The sequence below is a fragment of the Lepidochelys kempii genome, chromosome 1, assembly GCF_965140285.1.
Source record: "Lepidochelys kempii isolate rLepKem1 chromosome 1, rLepKem1.hap1, whole genome shotgun sequence".
NCBI classification, from domain to species: Eukaryota; Metazoa; Chordata; order Testudines; family Cheloniidae; genus Lepidochelys; species Lepidochelys kempii.
In genome coordinates, this window is record NC_136380.1 from 113,808,419 (window position 1) to 113,834,772 (window position 26,354).

General features: G+C 38.5%; 1 protein-coding gene across 1 annotated transcript in view; it reads left to right on the forward strand.

The window, feature by feature from the left end:
* The window catches only part of EDAR (ectodysplasin A receptor), a 70,122-nt gene extending 49,765 nt beyond the window's left edge, over nucleotides 1-20,357 (forward strand). Inside the window, exons 5-11 of the mRNA XM_073327446.2 lie at nucleotides 7,004-7,090; nucleotides 10,322-10,447; nucleotides 10,543-10,608; nucleotides 10,917-10,989; nucleotides 13,243-13,402; nucleotides 16,741-16,801; nucleotides 20,038-20,357. Coding sequence (XP_073183547.1) covers nucleotides 7,004-7,090; nucleotides 10,322-10,447; nucleotides 10,543-10,608; nucleotides 10,917-10,989; nucleotides 13,243-13,402; nucleotides 16,741-16,801; nucleotides 20,038-20,357 — 893 coding nt within the window. The remainder of the gene's footprint in view (nucleotides 1-7,003; nucleotides 7,091-10,321; nucleotides 10,448-10,542; nucleotides 10,609-10,916; nucleotides 10,990-13,242; nucleotides 13,403-16,740; nucleotides 16,802-20,037) is intronic.
* Nucleotides 20,358-26,354: the final 5,997 nt, after the last annotated feature.

The window sequence follows — 26,354 nt, forward strand, 5'->3', positions numbered from 1 at the left end:
CTCCTGGGCTTTATACAGGCCTTTCCTTTTCCTGCCCAGCTAAGCCTCATTTAATCAACCCCTGCTCCCTGACTCCTCCTCCACATACAGCCTAAGGAGTTAATTGGCTCAGCTTGCCACCTTCACTCCTCCTGAGCTTGTGTAGGGTAGGACACCCCATCACAGCCACCTAATCAAAGACACAAGAGAAAAATGGTGTTGCTACTTGAAGGGGTAGCAGAGAGAACACAACAGCACAAAAAGTATCCTTTTGTGTGTTTTAACACCAGTGGCTACTTACAAGTTTGGCAAGAGCTAATGTAAAAGTTTGGCTGTATATCGCCAAATTATTACAGGTTTAAAAGGCTCAAATTTGGGAGCTAAATTATTTCACAGTGGGCATGATCTCGTGACGGCTGAAGCCAACGGGAGTTCTTACACTGATTTCAATAAGCACTAGGTTAGGCCCCCAGTATCTCTTTGGCTGTATTTCTGGAAATGATACCATTATTGCACACCTCACAAATGCCATTTTTACTATTCAGCAATCTTCTCCAATTTAAGGTGAAATTCTATTGCCTGGGAGATTCTTCCTCTTAGTTAGTGATTTCAGTGTGTGGTTATGCAACGTTTCCAAATTTGACAGGCTAATATTAGGCACCTAAATAAATGGACTGATTTCAACAGATGCTGCAGCTCCCATTTGGGAATTGCACCTCTAAAAGACCATGCATATAGGTGCCTAAATATGAAGTCACACTTTGAAAATTCTGGCCTGTGTTTACCAGATAGCTAGTCCTATCCTTAGGACTAGATTTACACTTGTAGTCTTGGTTCAAGGTGCCTTGCTCAGGGCCAGTTACAGATTTCACACCTTCGTTGCCTTTCACCAGTCTAGATTTCAGTCCAACCCATATTCTGGGTTACCATTATTTTTTTTCCATTTTGTCTTACTTCTGCTCCCCTCACAGCCCCTGCACGAGCTGTTCAGAAGGCAGTACGTTTCTAATGAGTATACATTGCCATTCATTCCCCTGGCAGAGTTTTACAGACAATTTTAAATACACACTATTTACAGAGTTGCTGTGACACTGCCAGGTACTGTAAAGGCACATATTTTTACACTGTGTATGAAGTATACTGTGAAAAAGCTGTGACAACCTAGTTGGTGTTCACCTAGAGCAGTGTGCTTCAAGAACACCTAAGAAGTTACACACCAGCATGGTGTCCTGCCAGCTTTGCTGCTGCTGACACTTCTATCCCAGTAGTAGGGCCCCCTGGGACTGGCCAGCAGAAGGAGGAGCTGCCATTCTCTCACCACCACTCCAAATAGCTGCACTGAGGAGAAAAGGGGTCATCTGATCTTTGCTGCTGAGTACCACCATGCCCAGCCCATACATTGCATGGATCCTTTTGACTGGCCTCTAGAGGCATAGATTTTGGTTAGCGTTACGAGGGGAAATCTTTGGAAGGGAGGGGAGACAAGATGATGATGAAAAGGGAAGAGCAGGTGAGTGGAACTTAGGAAAGGAAAGTGAAGTAGCAGGAGAAAATATTAGGGCAACAGGTAGGAGAAAAGCAGGTAGGAATAGGGAGGCAGAGGATAACAAATAGGGAGACAGAAAACTGGAGGAAGAAATATATGGCATGAATGGATAGTGTGGAGATCTGAGAGAAAGCAATGAGGAGAGAGAGACACAGAGAAAAGGAGAGAATTTGATGGAGATGGTCACTAGATACAGGAAAAGAAGGAATTATATGGGGAGGGAATAAAAGAGGCAGAACACAGAAAGGGGAGTGAAGGAAAGGGAGGTGGGAGACAGAAAAGAGAAGGAAAACAAACAGATAAACCCACAACTTCAAGACTGGTCACTGGCATTGATGTTTTATTCACGTTCATCCAAGTTCGTGTTTTAGGGGCGATATTCAGAATGTGCCTTATTATACATTTTAAATATTGCCCAACTTTTTTTCTTTTCAATCTGCACATCCATGAGGACTTCCAAAACCAGACTGTATTCAGTTCAAATACATGTAATAACTTTTAAAGTCCGTGCAGGATATTCCTCCTAATACAGTTCATTTCAGTATCCACCGCTTCACTAAACAAAGAAAAATAATAATAAATGTGTTTTTCCATTTGTACATCGCATTGCACCAGCTTTTATGAAAAGCCATATATATTATCTGGGCAACATGTCCACAAACCTCCCCCTGTGCCTGCCACCCAACGAGTGCAGTAGTGTTCTTTATTGTGAATTGGGCTTGCTAAGTACAAATAATTGTAATAGTCCTGCTGCGCACAGAAGAACTGTTCTTTAAAAGGAAAGAAAGCAAAAAAGTTACTTTAATACACAGCACCTAATCTGCATTATGGACAAATGACTGGCTACATAGTGATTTAAAAGTGAAAGCTGCTTCTGAGTTACAAAAGCACATTCAAATGTGAAAACAAATGCAATTATTCTCTTAAAACAATCAAAATTATTTTTAAAACATTTTTGAAAAATAAGGCTGAAGGCAGAGTCTGAGTCCAGAGAAAACTTTGATGGCCAAATTATAATCTTCCTAAATAACAAGGTTTATAATGGAAAAGCTAACAAACCCTTAACGATATAGCACTGCTAGCGGGTGTCTTTGTTACATTCCAATGGTATTACACACGGGTGCCTAAGAATGTAAAATACACTGCCCTACAATATGGCCAGAATAGAGTGATTTCCATATGTGGTGCTGCGTGCACTTAGAATTTCTCTGCCTGAACGATGTCTAAATCTTGAGAGATAATGTAAGTGACAGCATCTGCATTGGAACCAGCGTTAGGAATGTGGTCTGTGGATACAAACTAGACTTTCATAGTCTTGATGTATTGTTGGGTGGGAAAAGAGTGAAAGCTAATAAGGGTTTCCCCCCCCCTTTTATCCATCGAAAGCTGACAAAAGCTGGCAGCATATTTAACAAAAGACCTTCAAAACCTGGCAGTTTTCACTTCACCTTTCAATGCAGGTGCATTATTTGGCATATTCTTCAAAACCACATCCAAAGTAAAATCTTAGCTCATAATAAAATCTGCCAAATTATTAAATTTGATATCAGGCTTAAAATGGGTGTGATTACTAACACTTACATAAGTATATTTGAAAGACAACTCTGTTGTAGCATCAGAGTGGAGTTCGTGATGACATTTACTACAAAAAAACCCAATCGATCCCATTCCTAGGTAATCATAGGAAAATTCTTGTTCAATCATTCTGATCCTACATGTACTGAACTTTGAGCCTGAGAACAGACTCCGAGAATGGAAGACTCCTTGACATGCTGCTGTAGAACAGGGTAGGGTATCTATCTCTCAGTTTGAAGTAAGAAAGTAATGGTGTGAAGTACAGAAATTGCTCTCTCTAATAGCATCTCTTGGTCCTATATTTGGGCAATCGTGTTCTACACCCTGACTGTTCCTCCTGTTCATGGAGGAATGACAAACTGTTAACAATATAAGAGTGGCTGAAAGCCTGATCAAGCAAAACAGAAACAGTTGAATTAATACATGCTTGAACTCAACTAAAAAAAGAGGGACGAGCTAGAGCTTGTTGGATTATCTAAAAGCAGACAAAGCAGCATATTATTTGCCTGTGTTACTTGAACTTCAGGGTAAGAATAGCTATTTTTGACTTGTTGCAGCCTGGAAGAATTGTATGGCATCACAATTGTTTTCAGCCCATTCCATAGGCTGAACATTGATTTAAGTACCCCACTATCAAACTGTGATGAAGAAATAAATAGATAAAGATCACAGAAGGTAACATTCAGTTCTGTGCAAAGAACTAGCACAATGGTAGAGAAATTCAGGGATTATTTATCCTTAATCTCCATTTCATATAGAAACTAATTTCATTTTTATATTTTGAATGGTCTAACAGCAAAGGGTGTTTTAATGGCTTATACCTAACTTCTCTTTGGACCAGATCTGTCACAGAGAAGTGACCAGAGGTCAAAGTAGAAATGGGTGCTCATTCTGCAGCTTTAGAAATTTAGGGGAGGGGGGAATTAAAGAAAAAAATAGACTAAATAGCAAATAAAGACTTCCTTTTTGGGAGCTATTTCGTACTATGGAATATAGTTTTCCAAGAAACATGGTAAAAGAGCCACATCTGAGATATTTAGCTAGATTTGATAGAGCACTACAACATAAAGGGACCAATCCTGCACTGGTAGGCAGCTAGATTAGGTCACCTACTACGCAGTGTTGTTGTAGCTGTGTCGGTCCCAGGATATCAGACAGACAAGGTGGGTGAGGTAATATCTTTTATTGGACCAATGTCTGTTGATGAGAGAGACAACCTTGAAGAAGAACTCTGTGTAAGCTTGTCTCTCTCAGCGAGCAGATCGAGGGACGTGATCGTCCCCCTCTATTCGACATTGGTGAGGCCTCATCTGGAGTACTGTGTCCAGTTTTGGGCCCCACACTACAAGAAGGATGTGGATAAATTGGAGAGAGTCCAGCGAAGGGCAACAAAAATGATTAGGGGTCTGGAACACATGACTTATGAGGAGAGGCTGAGGGAACTGGGATTGTTTAGTCTGCGGGAGAGAAGAATGAGGGGGGATTTGATAGCTGCTTTCAACTACCTGAGAGGTAGTTCCAGAGAGGATGGTTCTAGACTATTCACAGTGGTGGAAGAGGACAGGACAAGGACTAATGGTCTCAAGTTGCAGTGGCGGAGGTTTAGGTTGGATATTAGGAAAAACTTTTTCACTAGGAGGGTGGTGAAACACTGGAATGCGTTGCCTAGGGAGGTGGTGGAATCTCCTTCCTTAGAAGTTTTTAAGGTCAGGCTTGACAAAGCCCTGGCTGGGATGATTTAATTGGGTATGGGTCCTGCTTTTGAGCAGGGGGTTGGACTAGATGACCTCCTGAGGTCCCTTCCAACCCTGATATTCTATGATTCTATGATTCTCTAGGTGACTTAGTGGATCTTTTCCATCTGTAACTTCTATGAGTCAAACCCTAAAGTCCTTTTTCAGGCAAAACTCTTATTTAAACAAATGGGAAACTGAGTCAATGAAAGTTTTGCCTAAGTAAGGAATGATTAAGGACTATTGGACTTGGTTCTATTATTTATTCATCGTAATTCACAAGAATACCATGAACAGAACGGGGTTCTTAGTCATCAGTCCGGTTGCTAAGTTTTCTGCAAACTAAGGGCTGTCTTCCAATATACACATTTTAAAGATTAAACAGATGTAATTATTTTATCTACATAGCACTGAAAGTGCCTGTGTTAACATACCAATATATTTAAAATTCTATAGAAATAAATGCTGTTTCAATTTAAAAAAGGAAAGTGTAATAAATAATATTTATTTCCTTCCATGCCAACAAATGAGGTTTGGAAGGTGTTTTGCCATTGTTATAGGAAAAAAATCTTTTTAAGTCATCTACACTGTATTCTGTGTGCCAAGTTAAGAGTATGTGTTTATCATTCCAAACACACAGTCACATTTTATATTGGGTAATATTTTTGCATTTTCTAAAAAACATTTTTGTTTATTTAAAGATCATGTATATTTCTCTTCTTCATAGGCCATGAGACATTTTTCATACCCTACCAGACAACTTAATTTCCTGTCAACCTTAAGTGATGGGCCAAGACCCGAAATTCCGTACCACATTTCCCAGAACAGCAGAATAGCATTAGTCATTTTTCAGTTGTGGTGTGAATTTGCCAGACTAGGTCTTTGATGATTATACTATCCCCATGCTCCCACAAACACAGACTAGCTGTACAGTACTTTTAGTCTTAGAAGGATTAACTCACTAATACTTGCCTTTTGCTACACAAGGTAAATGTGAAGAATTCGTGATTTTTATCATTTTGCTTGACGAAGACTACATTGCACCTTAGAATAGTTCAAAAACTTTTCAGTGTTTGCATTTGCAGACTTCTTTAAAAGTTCTTGCAGGAGTGATAAGAATGGTCTTTTCTAACCTTAATTTCTAATTCCTGTTTTGGAATCTTATTACAGTGAGATACTCAGAGTATTCCTAGCTTCCGGCTTAGTTCCCACTGTTTCTGTCTTTGCCTAGAGTCAAAAGAAGCTTGCAGGATTGGTATTTTGCGCCAGTTTCTGACCTGATTTTCCATTCTGAAAACATAGCACTTGTATTGCATCACAGCTGAATTTTAAAAAATTACTATTGGTTTTTTGAAATCAACCATAGAAATCTGGCAGGGAAAAGAACCTATTAAGTTATCCTATCCATCTCTCTCTGTCATTGCTAATTGTTTTCTACAATAGATGTAAGGGCTTTGTCTTATAACAATGGTGATTTATAGTTTTTTCTAGATGATGGATTCTAGCTGGCAGGATCATATGAAGCATGTTGTCCTGCCAGGCTGCAAAAAATATGTATACTCCCTATGCAGTTTCACCAAGAGGAAGGCATTCTGCAGTATCGTTTATCATCTTCCCTAGAGTCTCCACTGGAAAAATGTAGCTTTAAATATTAATCAAGGCTCTATGGAAATCTCACTGATGGAGGCTGCCTGAGAGAGGCACTCATTTGATGAATCTCCTAGATGACCTTCCTGTGTTGTGGGTTGCACTGGCTAGCTCCAGACTCCATAATGGAGCGGGGTTGTGAGTGACTTGCGTCACTTTGACTCACTCTTGGCAGATATTCTGCTCCCAGTTCACACGAGGGGAACCTATTGAGCAAATCTGACCCTGTGTATATCATAAAACATTTTATCTTTATACAGATTAATAAACCAGTCAGTGGGGGTTTGAAAATTCCCTCAAGTCCTATGCAAAAATATATATTAAATACATTTTTCAAAATGCCAGAAATGTTGCAGATTGTTGACATTACGGAAAATAAAAGTGGCTCTGTGGATTATTTTTTAATGAATGGGAAATTCAGTGAAACTAAGTGAGTGCTCTGCTTACTATGACTAGGTCAAGACATGGCTGAAACTTCACAAGGTAAGCAGGGAAATTTATGGCAATTTTGTTACTATTGCAGGTGCTGGCATGACCTCTGGTGTTTCAGCCATTTTCCCAAGTACCTCTGGCACAAACACGCTCTCGCCTTTTCAGCATTCACACAAAGGTAAGAAAAGCTTCCCCAGGTTTATTCAGCAGCTATTTCTTCAGAATACAGTATCAGCTGGTATAATGTACTGTTGAACTGAAAACACCTCTTGTAAAATTACTTTGCACTATTTTCCCACATTTGAAGAATCACTAAAAATAATAATAATTTACAATGATTTCTTATTCCTGGATTAATCAATACTATTACTTCAGTGGAGATGGACTTAAAATGGACTTCAACTGAGTTGTACTGATTTATGCCGACAATTAATTTAGCTCATTATTTCTAGCAACAAGGAAATGTTATTATGCCCCAGCAGAGCCTGGCCAGAAATGTGAAAATAATTTAACATAACTATGTGGCCATTCTCTTTTTGGACTAAACAAACAGTTCTACAATATTATTTTTGGTTTTTCAAAAATACATGAAAATAAGAACACTGTATACATAGTGGGGGGCGGGAAACAACTAATAAAAAATTATCAAAGCTGACCATTGTGTGTCTGTTTTTGTGATGTAGGAAGCCATGTTTCCAGACATTTTATGTCTCATTTTTAATTCAGATTCCCACACTCTTTGAAGTATTTATAATTTTCTATAACTCTACATGGCTTTTTAGATCCTAGCTTATTGCCTCTGATTTTCATCTCTGATGTTACCTACCTGATTCTAAATTCATCTTCTGTCAATGCTATGTGCGAAATCTGTGTTAGAAAAGCAAGTATAACAGTTTTTTTGCGGATTGTGGCTCGATCTTCTCCCTTTTCTTACCTCTCTTTTGAGGACATTAAAAACCCCTTGAAGCAAAATGACATCAACATGATCAAACACTCCTTCTGAAGCATGGAGACTATATGTTAAAATATTCAGATGCTGTTTCTGAAGTAAGGACGGATGTAGTTACCCCTATGATGAATTTATTTCATGAATGAGCTCCAGACATTGAGAGAAATATATTAAGTCAGCTTTTAAGTTATTTATTATCATTATTGACTCTGTCTTTGGCTTTCAGTTTTTCTCTCTGATATCACACACACAAAATTTTGGCTTGAGCGCAAGATCATGTCTCTTTGGATCCCACTCCCACTTCACTGCTGAGGGAGGATTTACTTTTCATGGCACTATTTATCTGAGGCATAATGAATCTCTTTGACATTCGTTCTTAAAAAATTCTTTGCTGATGCCTAATTTTCATCCTGGTTTTATTAACTTATTTATATTCTGATATAAACGTTAATTTGACTTATCTGAAAATTCCGATCAGGCTATCGAGTGTACCATACCACAGAGGATGATCTGGTGAATGCGAATTATGCATTATTCAGTTCTGCTAATTCAATTCCCTTTCAGTTTTGTTTCATTTTTCAGCATTCAGTAGTATTGATCACAGTATTCTTCTGATGTGCTTACTGTCTGTTGTTGAGCTGCCAGCTACTGCTTTGGCTTGAATCCTACTGAAGAAAGCAGTCAGCCATGGGTCAGTTTAGACCTCAGCCTGCTTCTCTGTGCCTTGCCTGAGGGATTAGTGGTAGGACCAATGCTCTTCTGAATGTATATGTTACTATTGGGTATTATTCTTTAGGAACTATAATGTATATTTTCATTGTTGGTCAGACACTGTCCAGACCTACCTCATGCTTCCAGTCAGTTGTCAGGCTGCTAACATGATATCCAGTTACAGATGTCACATTATTTAATAAAATTATCCAACTAAAGCTGGTTGCTAGTGGGTTTTAGATGGTTGTTATGTTAAGCACCTAGCCTAACAGTTCATTTTACTGAGCCTATCTCCTTAGCATAAAGACAGTGGGTGTTAGAATGACATATTTGTCAATGGCCTTATACTCAGATTTCATAACAAGAACAGCCTTGTACTTTCTTCCGTATATTGTTCTGAAAAGAAACAATTAGAATCATTTATCAATTATTCCCTTTTTCAAATCTTACTACTGTAATTCCTTCTTTGTGGGTGCTCCCAAAGATATACTGTCTAGACAACAGCAGCTCCTATTCTGATGATTGAATTTTTCCTTGTTTTAAGATCCCTTTTTTGGCTCCCCATCACATCAAAGTTGTATAATTTATTTTTAAACAATGGTTTCATCCCAGAGAAGCATCTCTAAAAATGGCATCAGACAGGTTTTATAATCCATACAAACCAACACAAATCAAACTATACATATTAGAGTTTTCACCTGCACTTCTGATAAATCTTCCAACAGAAGAATTTTAAACATGTTCACACTGATGGAACATTACTAGCTGTACACCCTCTTTGTGTGTTGGTGGTGTAGGTCTATGAAAAGAAATTACACATTTTGTTGTTTTACTGACTTGTTTCATTGTTCTATAAAGGAAAGCTAAATAACTGATTTTACAATTAAGAGAACGTCCAACTTTCACTCAGGGTTGAGAGCTAGCAGCTGTTTACAGTTACACACAATTAACTGCAATACCGTATGTTATGATACGGAGGAACACCATTTTCTGTCTGAGAAAAAGCCAAATCCTATCTTCAGATGTGCACACACAAAGACCTCACTGAAGCCAGCTGTGAGTGCAACCATGGGCAAAACTGGGCCTATAAGTCTGTTATAATTTCCAGCCGACATAAATTTCAGCATACTATTTTCACCTGTTCGTAACATTGACAAACCTCATTCTCTCAGGAGCAGAATGACAGTGGCAGAAAAGAAAATTACCAAAGGAATTTCATCCACATATTTAATTTTCATAAATTTCCTTTTTACAATAAGTAAAGCATAAACAAAATTTAATGAAATAGTTTGTGTATATAATTCTAAAAAACTGAAATATGAAAAGAGGTCAAATTTTGGTAGCTCATATTTCTTCTTATTGAAACATTGAAAGTTTCACAAGGTAATTGGAAAAGCATAGTATATTTTCCTCTTCATACATAATTTCTTTTAATATTAGAGGACATTATAGCTTCCTTCATCTCTGCAGGACTACACGATCTAGTGTTTGTTGTAAGTATCATTAACTATTGTAGAACAAACTACACTGCTATGTAAAATTCTGTATATTGGTTGGCTTTTGAAGCATAAGAGCTAACTTCTGCAGTGTTTCATCCAGCAAAGCTCCAGTTCAAATAAATTAATTAAGTTTTAAGTAAATAAAGAAATGAACTAGGGATTAAGTTTTGTGCAGACCTCAAACTGATAAACATTTTTGTTTTCAGTAATGGCTCCTTTACAATAAACTATTTCTTTGTGTCTCCAGCAGATCTTTCAGGACAAGGGCATCTGGCTACTGCTCTTATAATTGCCATGTCTACTATATTCATAATGGCTATTGCCATTGTCTTAATCATCATGTTTTACATTGTGAAAACGAAACCTTCTGGTCAAGGTAATTGTGCGGCATAAGAAATTCCAGTTGCAAAATACTATCTCCAGACAACTGCTGAGAATGACTAGTAATAAGTTACATTCTTTATATTCTAGCCTGTTGCACCAGCCATTCAGTCGAAGTCCAAGCGAATATGCAAGAAGAGAAGAAAGACATACAAGGTTTGAGCTGTTTTATGGTTTCCACTTTCTCCACACCAGATAACACAGGGCTTAAACTCCCTTAATCCATCTTCCTGTGCAATTCCCCTTTTTAATTGTTTAAACTCCAATTCCATTTAGTAAAGGAATATGCAAAAGGTTTCTGTACCACCAAAATTGCACTTAATCCTGTGATAGAAATTAAAAGTGTAGAAGAATTCAGGGAGATTTAGGTTTGTAATAAGACTGCCAGCTGATGAAGCTAGTGAGGCAAAACACACATTTGCAAACTCTCTGTCAATTAAATGTCTTTATTTTTTGATTTGCAGAAAATGTTGTGATTTTCTCAGAGAAAGAGGAGTTTGAAAAACTGACAGCAACTCCAGCTAAGACTGTTAAAAGGTATGTGAAAAATAAACATTATTTTAGCTTGGTTAAGGTGGGAAAGGAACATAACCATTTCCAGATACTTGAGGCAAAGGAATTATTTAGCCTGGCACAAGGGAATACAACAAGAAAAAAAAGGAGATGCAATTAAGACAAGGGGAAAATAGGCTAAAAGCTTCCTGATGGTGCGATCTAATGGAATGAGGAACAGTCTGCCACAGGAAGTGCCAGAAACTCCATTGCTTGAGTTTTTTAAAGCTAGACCTGGGAGTTGAAAATGTGCTAACAATCTTGCAGCAGCAGGGAAAAGACTAGATGACTTAATATGTATTTTCCATCTCTAATTTCTAAAATAGGATGGCAGATGCTAGGGGGGGTGGGGGGGAGGCTGATCATCCCATCTCCTTCTTCAGCCCTACAGGGCTCTGTCATCTTTCCTGACAGCTTCATTTTGGTAGTGTGTGCCAGGAATGTGGTTTTCAGGTACGTGCTCTTCATTAATCTTTTCTCTGCTGCCTATCAGCCAGCACGGGAGAACACATTTCCTGCCCCACACACCAAAAAAGCACTTTGTCCCTAACTTTATTGCTCAGCATCTAGATGGCACAAAGTCACACAGGTCAGTAGCCTTTATATTATTGATGGATTGATATGACCAATGGTCTCTTAAAACCATAGTAACCTGGGTCCAATTTTTGTGCTCCCTAAGAGCTACCATATTAGAATTAGCAGAGTGAGAACCACCATTAAAAATGTCATTTGGTCTGGAGGCTCTCAGAGCACATGAGGAACGATAGCAGGGACCACAACAGCATTCACAAGTTCTTAAGCTTCCTGGTACTAAAAACCTTACTACACAGATAATCAGTCCCACAGTTACAGGTATATAAATGAACATATAGCAATACCAAAAGGTATCCAGCATAAATGCTCTCCTACTCACATCTCCAAGGGTACCACCAAGATGGGTGGCTCTTTCAGTAGGTGGTCATCTGTGGAGGGCCTCTTGATGGATTCTTCCTCCCTGTTCATGCTGATGAACCCCTTTTATGCTGAGTTACACTCACACGCATAACCCTCCTACATATGCATGAAAATTCCAACCCCTTTTTCCTTATCAGGACTTCCAAACCCCCTAAAGTTTGGGGTGCCCCACTTTTCAAAGGCTAGCCTCTTAGTTCCCCATATTTGCATTAGCATTTACATCAACAAGGCCCCATGGCAACCTGCAGTTGCTGCAGAATTTTCTGTGATGTTACAATTGGGTGCCTTGCAGTCCTGACAGGTACATTGCAGCATATTTCCCCAAACATCACTCATTGTCACATTCTTTACAGTAATCTTGTAACATTACTGGTACAGGATTATTCCTGGGTCACCTGCTTATGTCAACCCTTCTTTTAGGCCTAAGGCCTTATGCAGCTAACCTAAAATCACACCAGCCTCAGCTTGTAGGGCTTGCATGACAGCCTCACTTTGCTTACATACCTAACACACACGGTTCTCTCATAAATGTTTGTCAACCTTATATCCTTATAATACTATCCTACTTATTCCTATACTCTATCTACATCTATTCATCACACATTGATTACGTATCTATTGCTGTGGTTAATTCATAACACAATTAAATGATTCTATGAAATAATCGGCTACGGGTCCATTTGCCTTTAGGATTCTCTGAGCTCTCCCTGGCTGCGGAGCCCCACTAGATGACACAATGAGCTTTGTACCACACTACAAAGACTACGTCTACACTATAAAGCTAAGGGTGTGATTCCCAGCTTGCCAACACATAGTCCTGCTAGGTCAATGAGGGAAAAGTATAAAGAGTAGTGTAGCCACAACAACATGGGCAGCCTGAACTACCGGGCTATGCTAGGCTACTCTTTATATTCGTGCTAGCTGCCATCCAACTACCACAAGTACATGAATGCAAGCTTGGAATCACACTCCTAGCTCGAAGTGTAGACGTAGGTAAAGTCAGGAAGAGCTAGAATTTGGCCCCAAGTAAAGAAACATTTTTTTTTAAATCCTTTATAAGATCTGCTCCTTGTTCTCACGCAGGTGTTCATGACTGTGTAACTTAAATAGAGACAGTTGCACATACATCTTCGATAGCAGGGTCAAGCTTTAATTACATGCTCCCGCAGCAGCGACATTTTTAAAAGAAAAATATTATTCCATTGACTCTAAGATAGAAGAAAAGACAGAATTGGACTCACTATCAGAGGCTGCATAGCTATAACCTTACCCTTAATTTTTCAGTGAAAATGATGCATCTTCCGAGAATGAACGACTTCTAAGCCGTAGCATGGACAGTGATGAAGAAGCTGCTGTCGATAAACAAGGGACCCCAGACCTGTGCTTGTTATCTTTAGTTCATCTCACCAGGGACAAATCTTCCACAAATAACAAATCAACTGGGGTAAGGCTTTTTTCAAAGCTCAAAATGGAGACGAATTTTGATAGGTTTTTTTAAGAAACACATGCATAAATCATCACCACAATAAAACAATGAATTATAATGCTGATCAGACTAATCTACAGGAAAGTTTTGCATGGTAATAAGAAATTGTCTGACAATCTCCTCTGTAGAGACAGCATATAGTATTCCTTCAGTATGCCAAAAATGCTGTGTGTGCATATAAAATGCACTGTAAAGGGCTGAGAAATTAAGCACCCAAAAGTCAGGAAATTCAAAAGCAGGTTTCCTACAACAATATTAACTCTGCTCTCTGGAACTCTGTACAATTTAGGTTATAAATTTGAACCAAAAAAATCAATAATACAGCAAGGCATGCATTTAAACAGGCAAATTAAGAAAGAAAAATTTAGTCTTGGTTTTTCTGTTTAAATGCATTATTTAATGCTGTATTATTGACTTTTTGTTAAAATTTATACCATAAAATGTACAGCGTTCAGAAGAGCAGCGTTAATGTTGCTGTAGGAACATGAGCATATGAACAATGGGGCTAGCGTAGTGTTATAGTGGGAACCTTAACTTTTGAATTTCCTGACTTTTGGGTGCTTAAGCACAACATGCTCATTTCTACACCTTAATGTTTCATTAATATTCATTTTTGTACGTAGTTTTCCTGTTTATTTTTCAAAGATACAAGAGTCACATGGAAGGTGGCTCCAATATTCCAAAGAACTGTACCTGCGCCATCTCACTGTTTGGTTTCTCTACTTGTGGCCTACATTCCTTCCTGCTGGCTGGCTTCCTCACAGTGTATTTAAAGGCAGCTAAGGGCATATAAAGACATGTGTAAGGTGCTTCAGCACATACCAAACTTTCTAACCCATGTTAACATTAAAGCATACTTAAAAAGAAAATGCACATATTCATATGGATATGTTTTATACTTTCATAGCTTTCAAAATACTATACCATCCACAATGAAGTCAGTCAGGCCAAGATAGTAGTTTGTAATATCAACCATTTTTGGTTTTCCAAGACTGAAAAAAAATCTTTAAAAAAAAAAAAAAAGTTTGAAAAATATCTTTCCACACTTGCATAGTTTAACTGGCTGAAATGATTTAGCTCAAAACTTTCCAAAATAGCTCATCTTTCCACTAAGACTGGACAGGGAAAGCTTCAGCCCCAAGGGAGATGCTTTTAGCAAGTTATGAACAACTGAAAATTATCATGAACTCTTGACATGTATGAGTTTGTGTTATCTGTCCTTAGGTATTTCTAATGCACACTCATCATGGACTGTAAGCACCATTGTCTCGCTATACTTCACGTTGGGTTGAGGTCTGGTACACAGGTTCTCAGACCAAGTGGCAATGTCATAAGAAAAGTCTCTGAAGACTGTATATACAGTAGATACAGAAGTATTTCTTTGGCTTGTAATCTTGTCTAAAGCATAGATCCCTTATCCCAGACCTCTCCCCTGAAAGATGGTTATGACGACTTGAGACCCTCTTAACAGGTATAAAACAAGGTCTTTGGTGGAAATACAGATTGTGATGAGACACAGCTTCCATGCCTCACATTTTAGGACCAAACCAGGTTCCATGCCTTGGAAGAGCACTAAAGTACTTGGGGGGTGCAGATGAAATAGTATTTATAAGACAGACCATAGAGCTCAGTGGGTGTTGAGTGAGGCTAAGGACAGCTAGAGAGAAAGGTAGAAAAATATTGAGAATTTCAAAGCTAGATTTGGCAGGCTCTTTGCCTTACTCTGGACTGCTCCTCCCTGTTTAAAAAAAATATTTTGCAATGAGGTACTACACAGAGGATCCAAGATCAAAACACAAACGTAGCCACTTGCTTGTGGGCTAGGCTCAGTACAGAATCAGCAACCTCAGCCTTTGGAAAAGAAGACAGCCTTTGGCATCCCTCTCGCTGGACTTGGGAGGGAGGTGTTAGTTAGTCTCTCTCTGCCCCAGAGAAAATCAGCACAGAAGGGAGGCTGCCAATGGAGAGAGAAAATGGGGGATCTGAGATGCTTTAAGAGGAACTCTAAAAACCCCTTAGGAAAAACAATGAGAGCTCCTGACATGTTTATAAAGTGGCTACTCCAAATGCACAACAGTTACTGCACTTAGAAAACCCCAAACTTGCAAGTTTTTATTATGAAATAAATAACACCAAGAATATGTAAAATCCCCATTTAATAGCTGTATTCCCATCTCATTATGTTCAAAACACCTGCAGACCTAATGTGTCTACATGACTGGTCAAGTGAGCAGCAGTCAATTGGGGGTCCACAACCACAGGCCTGGAAATCCAACTGATTGATGTACCTGGGCTTTTATAGGCCAGTGAAAACAAACCAGACAAGATCGTCCCAGAAACCCAGAAGCTCAAGCAGGCTTTTTTCAGGGTGTTTTCTAAAAACATTTGTGACAACTGGTGAGTTTGTGAAACAAGTGCTTGAGTCCCATGATAGAGAGAAATTTTCTAATAGCTTGCTCCTAGCTAGAGCTGGCTGGAAGACAACAATTCTGTATTCTGACAGCTTTCAAGGTTTTAAAATTGTTTTCATTTGGCACTAGAATAAAAACAAAACCTTTTCAACGTTTTTGCAAAATAGAACTGTGTTAAAACATCTGGTTTCAGATTGAAAAGTCAGGTCAATTCATGTCTCTCTCATCAGAAGTGATCAGATAGCCCTGGACCTCAGACCCCCTTCTTGTCTAAATCAAGATGGTTTTGCTTCAGCTTTGACAAAAAAGCATATTTTGGCAAAAAAAAAAACAACATTTAATTGAAAATGTTCCAATCAGCATAATCTATCCCTAATGCCAAACCAGCAACAACTCCTGCAAATACAACCCTCTTGCAGCGTGTTAGGAGAAGTTATTCATCACAGCTGGTCCAATTTTGTGGACCTAACAATTTGGGGTATGCAGCTATAGTATTTAGTTTACTCGCTCCCTTGGGCAGGGTCTATAAAGGGAAATTAAATACTAAAACACTTAAAGCAGAAAGTTCATTAATCCAAATTAGATGACACTGGGACACAGAAAATGAGATCTCCAACACTGGAAAGTGAAAACCAAAAAACATGTTTACTCTTAACTCATTTACACTTATCCTACTCTTCTATGAATCTTCAGAAGAGATCCTTGGCGGCTTTATGTGCTAATGCAGTGGGTTCAGAGTCTTGGAAGAGGAGCCTCTAGAGAGCACCTCAAGAGGTTGCACTGTGTGTCTGGTGCGTCTGTTTGCCTAGTAATTATCTCCTCACATGACTGAAGAAATAATGAGGTACTAGTCTTTAAAATACGTTTTGTTGCTGCTCCCTTTAGATTCAAAGTCGAAGGAAAAAGATACTTGATGTGTATGCCAACGTATGTGGTGTTGCCGAAGGTGAGTGTGAACAAAATACATACAAACTGACTGTATAGAATTAGATCTTAACTATTGGCTGTGGAATGTATTTCCTTTTGTCTTCATAACTGTAAAAAATGGTCTACAAAGAGAAAATCCAAATTTGGGGTTAATTATAAATTGTATAATTTGTATTAGTTATTTATTTTAAGTAAATTGGATGAACACAAACTGATGAAAATATGTTCTGATAAGTTTAAAATTAAGATTTGGGAAGGATCAGATTTGTATTTCAGCTCCCAGCTCCCTCAAATCCTCCACTCTGCCACCACATCCTGAAAACAATAGTTTCCAAGTTGGACAGTTTTTAAGGGTTTAATTCGATTTAGCACTTGATTATTTGTGTTACCTAGGCACAGTGGACATGAATTCATTTCACTACATCAAAGAGTACATAATCTTATTTAATTCTCTCTTTTTCTGTGTGTTCTATGGCTCAGTGCGATCCCAGGTCCCACCACACCACTGGTATTGAACTTGAAATGGAAAAAACGCTATCAGTCTCCAAATCAATTAAAGAGCGTAAATACAAAAGTCAGAATCATAGAAGCGTAGGACTGGAAGAGACCTCGACAGGTCATCTAGTCCAGACCCCTGTACTCATGGCAGGACTATGTAATAACTAGACCATTTCTGATAAGTGTGTGTCTAACCACCTTTCAGGAATGACGGAGATTCCACAATCTCCCAAGTTCCAGTGCTTAATTATTCTGACAGTTGGGCAGTTTTTCCTGATGTCCAACCTAAACCTCCCTTGCTGTAATTTAAGCCCATTGCTTCTTGTCCTAGCCTCAGAGGTAAAGGAGAACAATTTTTCTCCCTCCTCCTTGTAACAACATTTATATACTTGAAAACTGTTATGTCCCTCCTCAGGCTTCTCTTCTCCAGACTAAACAAATCCAATTTTTTCAATCTTCCCTCATAGGTCAGGTTTTCTAGATCTTTAATAATTTTTGTTGTTTTTATTTGGACTTTCTCCAATTTGTCCACATCTTTCCTGAAATGTGGCACCCAGAACTGGACACAGTAATTCCAGCTGAGGTCTTGTCAGCACGGAGTAGAGCGGAAGAATTACTTCTCATGTCTTGATTACAACACTCCTGCTAATACATCTTAGAATGATGTTCTCTTTTTTTTTTTTTGTAGTGTTACACTGCTGTCTCATATTTAGCTTGTGATCCACTATGACCCCCAGATCCCTCTCTGCAGTACTCTTTCCTATGCAGTCATTTCCCATTTTGTATATGTGCAACTGATTGTTCCTTCCTAAATGGAGTACTTTGCATTTGTCCTTATTGAAGTTCACCCTATTTACTTCAGACCATTTCTCCAGTTTGTCTAGTTCATTTTGAATTATAATCCTATCCCGCAAAGCACTTCCAATTCCTCCCAGCGTAGTATCGTCCGCAAACTTTATAAGTGTACTATGTCATTATCTAAATCATTGATGAAGATATTGAACAGAACCAGACCCAGAACCGATCAATGTGGGTCCCCACTTGATATGCCCCTCTAGCTTGACTGTGAACCACTGATAACTACTCTCTGGGATCGGTTTTCCAACCAGTTCTGCACCCACCATATAGTAGCTGCATCTAGGCTGCATTTCCCTAGTTTGTTTATGAGAAGCTCATGCAAGACAGTATCAAAAGCCTTACTACTGTCAAGGTATATCACATCTACCAGGCTTGTTACCCTGTCTAAAAAAGCTATTAGGTTGGTTTGACACAATTTGTTCTTGACAAATCCATACTGTTACTTATCACCTTGTTATCTTCTAGGTGTTCACAAATTGATGTTTAATTATTTGTTGCTGATACTGTCTCCTGTACTACATCTAGTATTATGGATAAACTGTCTAGCAAAGAGCATCCATTCAGCCCCATGATCAGTGCTAATATGACCAAGATCTCCTATGGAGGTACTTCAACAATAAAACTCTTGCACGAACTTATATGCATGGAGGCAGTAGGCATCATGGTACCACCTGTGCTCATCTCATCCCTGCAAGACCACCTTCCAATTATAGAGACAGAGAGAATCAGAGTCAGTGGAGAGTCAAACACTGAGCCATCTGTGGGAGAGGATTATTGTCAGCAGAGTATTCTCTGTGCCATTAAATAACTGAATTTTGTACCACGAGGAAATTGGTGGCTGCTGGCCAGTTTGCAAAGCCAAAATGAAACTCTTACACTAAACATGCTTAGCTACGTCTGTTGAAGTGCTCACTAGGGATACATCTACAATATATTCCCTGGGACAGCTACTTCAGGATTAGCTGAGAAAGGGATAAAGTAGTATGGCAATACACAACTCAGTTAAGAATCCATATGGGGAGAGATTAACAAGACTGGGATTTTTCAGCTTGGAAAATAGATGGCTCGGGGGGATATGACAGAGATCTATAAAATCATGACTGGTGTGGAGAAAGTAAATAAGGAAGTGTTATTTACTCCTTCTCATAACACAAGAACTAGGGGTCACTAAACGAAATTAATAGGCAGCAGGTTTAAAACAAACAAAAGGAAGTATTTCTTCACAAAACGCACAGTCAACCTGTGGAACTCTTTGCCAGAGGATGTTCTAAAGGCCAAGACTGTAACAGAGTTCAGAAAAGAACTGGATAAGTTCCTGGAGGATAAGTCCATCAATGGCTATTAGTCTGGATGGGCAGGGATGCAAAACCATGCTCTGACGTGTCCCAAGTCTCTGTTTGCTGGGATCTGGGAATGGGCACCAGGGAATGGATCACTTGATGATTACCTGTGCTGTTTATTCCCTCTGAAGCCTCTGGCATTGGCCACTGTCAGAAGAGAGGATACTGGGCTAGATGGACCATTGGTCTGACCCAGTATGGCCGTTCTTATGTTCTATGTTCTTATCTTAGTTATTTCCCACCCAAATTCACACATGCATTCTTCTCTTATCCTCTCTCCTGTTTCAGTTTTTTCTCTCTTTCAAGACTTTTCCAATTTGATACTGTCATTTGGGGCTATTCATTTAGGCCTATCTGTGTCAAAATACTCATGTGTCAGTAACCCAAAGAGACGAGTACCAGGCAAAGTGTGTTACTCTCATGATTTTTTGGGTGTACCTATTATTTAACATTTAAAGCTTATCCTAATAATATTATAGTACTGAACAAGGGAACATTTCTAGTAGTCACCAAGATCTGTATATCGAACTTCTGACTCTTAGGAATTTTTAATTCACAGGTCTCAGTCCTACAGAGCTGCCATTTGATTGCCTGGAGAAGACCAGCAGGATGCTCAGCTCAACATACAACTCAGAAAAAGCTATTGTGAAAACATGGCGCCACCTTGCTGAGAGCTTTGGACTAAAAAGGGATGAAATAGGTGGTATGACAGATGGCATGCAGCTCTTCGACCGCATCAGCACAGCCGGCTACAGTATCCCTGAACTTCTAACCAAACTAGTGCAAATTGAGCGGTTAGATGCTGTTGAATCTTTGTGTGCAGATATTTTGGAGTGGGCGCAAGTGATGCCTTCACCTGAACAAGTGGTTACATCCTGATGTGAGCATCATTTCCAAAGGATGTGCAAGAACATTGATCCCAAGAGCAATGCTTCAAGAGCACAGGGCAGAGACTTAAAAGAATCGGAGGTTTTCTCATACACTACTCACATTCACCGCAAAGAATAAAGTGAGGCAAGATTTGCAACTGAATTTATCACCCACAAAATAAACAAGGGCAAAAATTCTTCTGAGAAGCTCAACATGAAATATGTAATTGAATAGAATGGCTTTTGTTAAACAGGTTTCAGAGTAACAGCCGTGTTAGTCCGTATTTGCAAAACGAAAAGGAGTACTTGTGGCACCTTAGAGACTAACCAATTAGTCTCTAAGGTTAGTCTCTAAGGTGCCACAAGTCCTCCTTTTCTTTTTGTTAAACAGTTACTGATAGTAAGTGGACACTAATATCCATTTTCCACAAAGTTTACAAGTACAGGTACAGGTCAATCTTCTAATAGCCCGTCTGGCTTTGAAGAAAGCCCATTTAATTATTATCTGAGGATAGCTCTATCACCTGGGGCTCTGTTCAATCATTTCAAATCTACAGTTAGCTACAGTACCATGGAATACAGATAAGGCATGCACATTTCTACCAGCTCTAACACATGTAATTGTAACCAATTTCATTCCTTATACATACTACAGATTTGTTGAATCAAAAAGTGCTTAGATTAACTAATTATACTGTATGAAAAAAGTTACTTCTGGAGTCTACATGAGCCGAGTGCTTCAAATGACTGTATGTAATGTGTTAGAGCATTCTTGGTTCATGCAGATATTTCAGAAATTGGAAATGCAAACTGTTAACTGACAAGACATACTGGTAAGAAAGGTGGCAGTGATTGCTCTGAAATTAAAAGGACAATATTTTGTCTATTCTCTGTATTTATAAACAAACACTTGTCTATTGCGTTACAAGCCATTTTGCGTTACAAGCCATGATGTCTGTGCTTCTTAAGTTCTATTCCAAACAGAGGAATTCCAGACGAAAATGGTGCATACTCTGCACCTGCAGAAGCCAGCGAGAACTAAAAACGGAGATTTAATAAAACACTTGAAAAGGAAGAAAATGTAGCGAATCGCGTGGTATTTGAAAAGCTGTGCTCTTGTAAAAATCTGATATGAACATGAACACAGCTCACAGGGTTAAACAAACCATGGAAGCTTTAGTTTGAGGTTGTCCACAGCAGCAATCTATCAATTTATTTGTTTAAAAGTTAACAAATCTCTATTTTTCTTGAGATAGTGGCTTTTTTAAACCTACAAGTGCAGAGGCTAGAAGCCAGTAACTGTTAACAACCCAGTTGGTTAATCTACAAGTTCAGTTCATTGCTAGAATGGTGTGGTGACAGATTTCAGTGAGAGTTATTACTAAATTAAAACAAATTCCATGACTTACAAAGCAAGACTTTTTTAATTACAAATTGCATGACTGAGCTAATGTGTGATAAAAATATCAGTCATATTCTTGAAACTAACAACCAGTTTTCCACCAGTGAGCAAACAGACCTTTTCTGTGACAGGGCTATAATTATGTGCTGAATGTTTAATATCACTATTTAGCATCTAATTTGCTGATCTTTTCAGTACTTATTTAGTGTAGTCTGGGAGCTACATAACTTAATTATCCATTTAGTTTCTCTTTGAAATCTTCTTTTCCTACCTGTTCTATGGAAATTATAAAAATACTTCCCTTAATTAGTTTGCAAATGCCAAATTTGATTATAATTCTGTCCTGAAAGGAAGTTTGCTGCTTCCTTAAAAAAAATACTTTCACATTTAAAAAACAGAGATGAGATAACACAACCCCAATTGACTTCAGTGGGGCCAGGATTTCAGACAAGATCTGAATTTTGCAGTTTGAGCCCATCTCTAATAAAAAGGAAAGTTGCTATTTTTCTTATGCCAGTATATAACTACAGTATTGTCCTACAGCTGTAGGACTGGTCTGACATTTATTGTTTCATTTAATATTAACACATTGTGTACTTATGTAAAGACAGTGATCATTTGTTTATTGAGCCTTGAGGAACATTAGGCCCTTGAAATTAATGATGCCAATGTGTACACAGACTATTTAACATTATTTTATTTAGTATACAGAGAAATTTTTATTGTGTTACACAAAAGATGTACAGGAATAAAACAGAATACTTCTGAATATCTTGCCTAAAGGCATAATTTCTAATAGTTTTGTTTAATGCTGTACATATAACTTATTATATTGTATCATATGAATAAACATATATGCTAAAACATTAAGATATTGAACATAATATTATTGATCCAGAAATCTGTAATTAAATAAATTACTCAAGGGCTAGCAGGCACTTTATATTCCTGTAGAACAGACTGCCTACACAACATACATGAACCATTTGAAGTAGGAAAGGAGAGGCATTTGGGAGGCTCCTTTTTTTTTTATATCTTGGTTTTGGTGTACACTTTGTGTACCAGACATCGGGAATGGTGTGAAAAAAGCATGAAGTCACACATGGGAGGAAACAAAGGAAGTAATACACTTTTATTATCTAACTTGTGTGTCTGAAAAAATCAGGGACCCCAGACCTTCCGTTTAGCCAAGTTTTAAAAATAAATAGTTTTTTAAGCCACATTTTAGGCAGAGTTTTGTTTCCACCGGGTGACAAAAATCAATCCCAAATACTCGACCAATCCACTGCTAGTTAGCCAACACCTTTCCAGAATAGAGAGGAGGGGAGCACCAGAGGCCAGCCTGGAAAGCTGATATACTCTAATTTTTCCAATCAGATTTTTTTAGAAGTTATTTCTATCATTGGATGAGTGACAGATTCTAGTGCAAATCCCAGAATGAGATACATTCTCTGACTTATATTTTAGGGAGGCAAATTGCCCAAGACATTGACAGTGATACTGCCCGTTTTAAACTCACTCTGGATCAAGGCTCCCACACATCCCTGTGAATGAACTCTAGCCAGATGCTATTTTATCTATGAAGCCCCTATATACAGATTAATTACTAGAAGAGTACCACTGAGAACAAATGTCATGGAACGGAGATATAGGCAATACAACTACAATAAATACTTGTACAGACGATAAAAGAGCAGTAAAATTAGTTCTTAAAAATTAAATGGTATCTAGAAAAAGATCATGTTTATGTATAGCTATAGTCTTAAAAAAGTAATTCCTTTAAAAGCAATATTTAAAATGTATTTATGGTATTTAAACAATGTAAATTAATGGTTTTTTTTATTTTAGATTCCTGTTTCTGTTCGCTTTCCCTTTTTCCCTGTAGTCCCAAACTCGTGCATTGAGGCTGCCATGTCCTGGGGCTGAAGGTGGTGTTTGTGTGACATTTTTAAAAGCATCAAAGTGACTAAGCACCTGTCCCAGTTTCAAAAGAATGAGACTTCGGCTTCTAACTGCCCAGCTCACTTTTCAGAATGGGACTTAGGAGCCTAAGTTACTTAGACACATTTCAAATTTTTGTCCTAAGTCTCTTTGAAAGTCAGTGGGTCTTAGGCTTCTAAGTTACATTTTAAATTGGAAATCAGGTATATATATATATATACCAAAGTCTAAATAATAAGATGGGTGAACTAGATTGCCTCGTATTAAATGAGGATATTGATATAAGAGGCATCACAGAAAGTTGGTGGAATGAGGCTAATCAATGGGACACAGTAATACCAGGGTGCAAAATATATCGGAAGGACAGCACAGGTGGTGCTGGTGGGGGAGTGGCACTATATGTGAAAGAAAGCGTAGAATCGAATGAAGTAAAAATCTTAAATGAACCAAGCTGTACCATAGAATCTCTAAGGATAGTAATTCCATGCTCGAATAATAAGAATATAGTAGTAGGGATATATTACCGACCACCTGACCAGGATGGTGATAGTGACTGTGAATGCTCCGGGAGATTAGAGAGGCTATTAAAATAAAAAACTCAATAATAATGGGGGATTTCAACTACTGCCATATTGACTGGGTACATGTCACCTCAGGATGGGATGCAGAGATAAAGTTTCTTGACACCTTAAATGACTGCATCTTGGAGCAGCTAGTCCTGGAACCCACAAGAGAGGCAATTCTTGATTTAGTTCTAAGTGGAGCACAGGATCTGGTCCAAGAAGTGAACATAGCTGGACCGCTTGGTAATAGTGACCATAATATAATTAAATTTAACATCCCCATGGCGGGGAAAACACCACAGTGGCCCAACACTGTAGCATTTAATTTCAGAAAGGGGAACTACACGAAAATGAGGAGGTTAGTTAAACAGAAATTAAAAGGTAAAGCACTAAAAGTAAAATCCTGACAAGCTGCATGGAAACTTTTTAAAGACACCATAATAGAAGCTCAACTTAAATGTATATCCCAAATTAAAAAATATAGTAAGACAACCAAAAAAGAGTCACCGTGGCTAAACAACAAAATAAAAGTAGTAGTGAGAGGCAAAAAGGCATTCTTTACAAAGTGGAAGTTAAATCTCATTGAGGAAAATAGAAAGGAGCACAAACTCTGGCAAATGAAGTGTAAAAATATAATTAGGAAGGCCAAAAAAGAATTTGAAGAACAGCTAGCCAAAGACTCAAAAAGTAATAGCAAAAATTTTTTAAGTACATCAGAAGCAGGAAGCCTGCTAAACAACCAGTGGGGCACAGGACGATCAAGATGCTAAAGGAGCACTCAAGGACGATAAGGCCAATGCGGAGAAAATAAATTCTTTGCATTGGTCTTCACAGCTGAGGATGTGAGGAAGATTCTCAAACCTGAGCCATTCTTTTTAGGTGACAAATCTGAGTAACTGTCCCAGATTGAGGTGTCATTAGAGGAGGTTTTGGAACAAATTGAGAATGTACACAGTAATAAGTCACCAGAACCAGATGGGATTCACCCAAGATTTCTGAAGGAACTCACATGTGAAACGGCAGGGCTACTAACTGTAGTCTGTAACCTATAATTTAAATCCGCTTCTGTACCAAATGACTGGAGAATAGCTAATGTGACGCCAATTTTTAAAAAGGGCTCCAGAGGAGACCCCCAGCAATTACAGGCTGGTAAGCCTGACTTCAGTATCAGGCACACTGGTTGAAACTATAGTAAAGAACAAAATTGTCAGACACATAGATGAACATAATTTGTTGGAGAATAGTCAACATGGTTTTTGTAGAGGTAAATCATGCCTCACCAATCTTCTAGAATTCTTTGAGGGGGTCAACAAGCATGTGGACAAGGGGGATCCAGTGTGTGCTTAGATTTTCAGAAAGCCTTTGACAAGGTCCCTCACCAAAGGCTCTTAAGCAAAGTAAACTGTCATGGGATAAGAGGGAAGGTCCTCTCATGGATTGGTAACTGGTTAAAAGGTAGGGAAAAAAGGGTAGGAATAAATGGGCAATTTTCTGAATGGAGAGAGGTAAATAGTGGTGTCCTGCCAGGGCCTGTACTGGACCCAGTCCTATTCAACATATTCATAAATGCTCTGGAAAAAGGGGTAAACAGTGAGGTGGCAAAATTTGCGGATGATACAAAACTACTCAAGATAGTTAAGTCCCAGGCAGACTGCAAAGAGCTACAAAAGGATCTCTCAAAGCTGGATGACTGAGCAACAAAATGGCACATGAAATCCAATGTTGATAAATGCAAAATAATGCACATTGGAAAACATAATCCCAACTATATATATAAAATGATGGGGTCTAAATTAGCTATTACCACTCAAGAAAGCAATCTTGGAGTCATTATGGATAGTTCTCTAAAAATATCCACTCAATGTGCAGCGGCAGTCAAAAAAGTGAACAGAATGTTGGGAATCATTAAGAAAGGGATAGATAATATGACAGAAAATATCATATTGCCTCTGTATAAATCCATGGTACGCCCACATCTTGAATACTGCGTGCAGATGTTGTTGCCCCATCTCAAAAAAGATATATTGGAATTGGAATAGGTTCAGAAAAGGGCAACAAAAATGATTAGGAGTATGGAACGGCTGCGCTATGAGGAGAGATT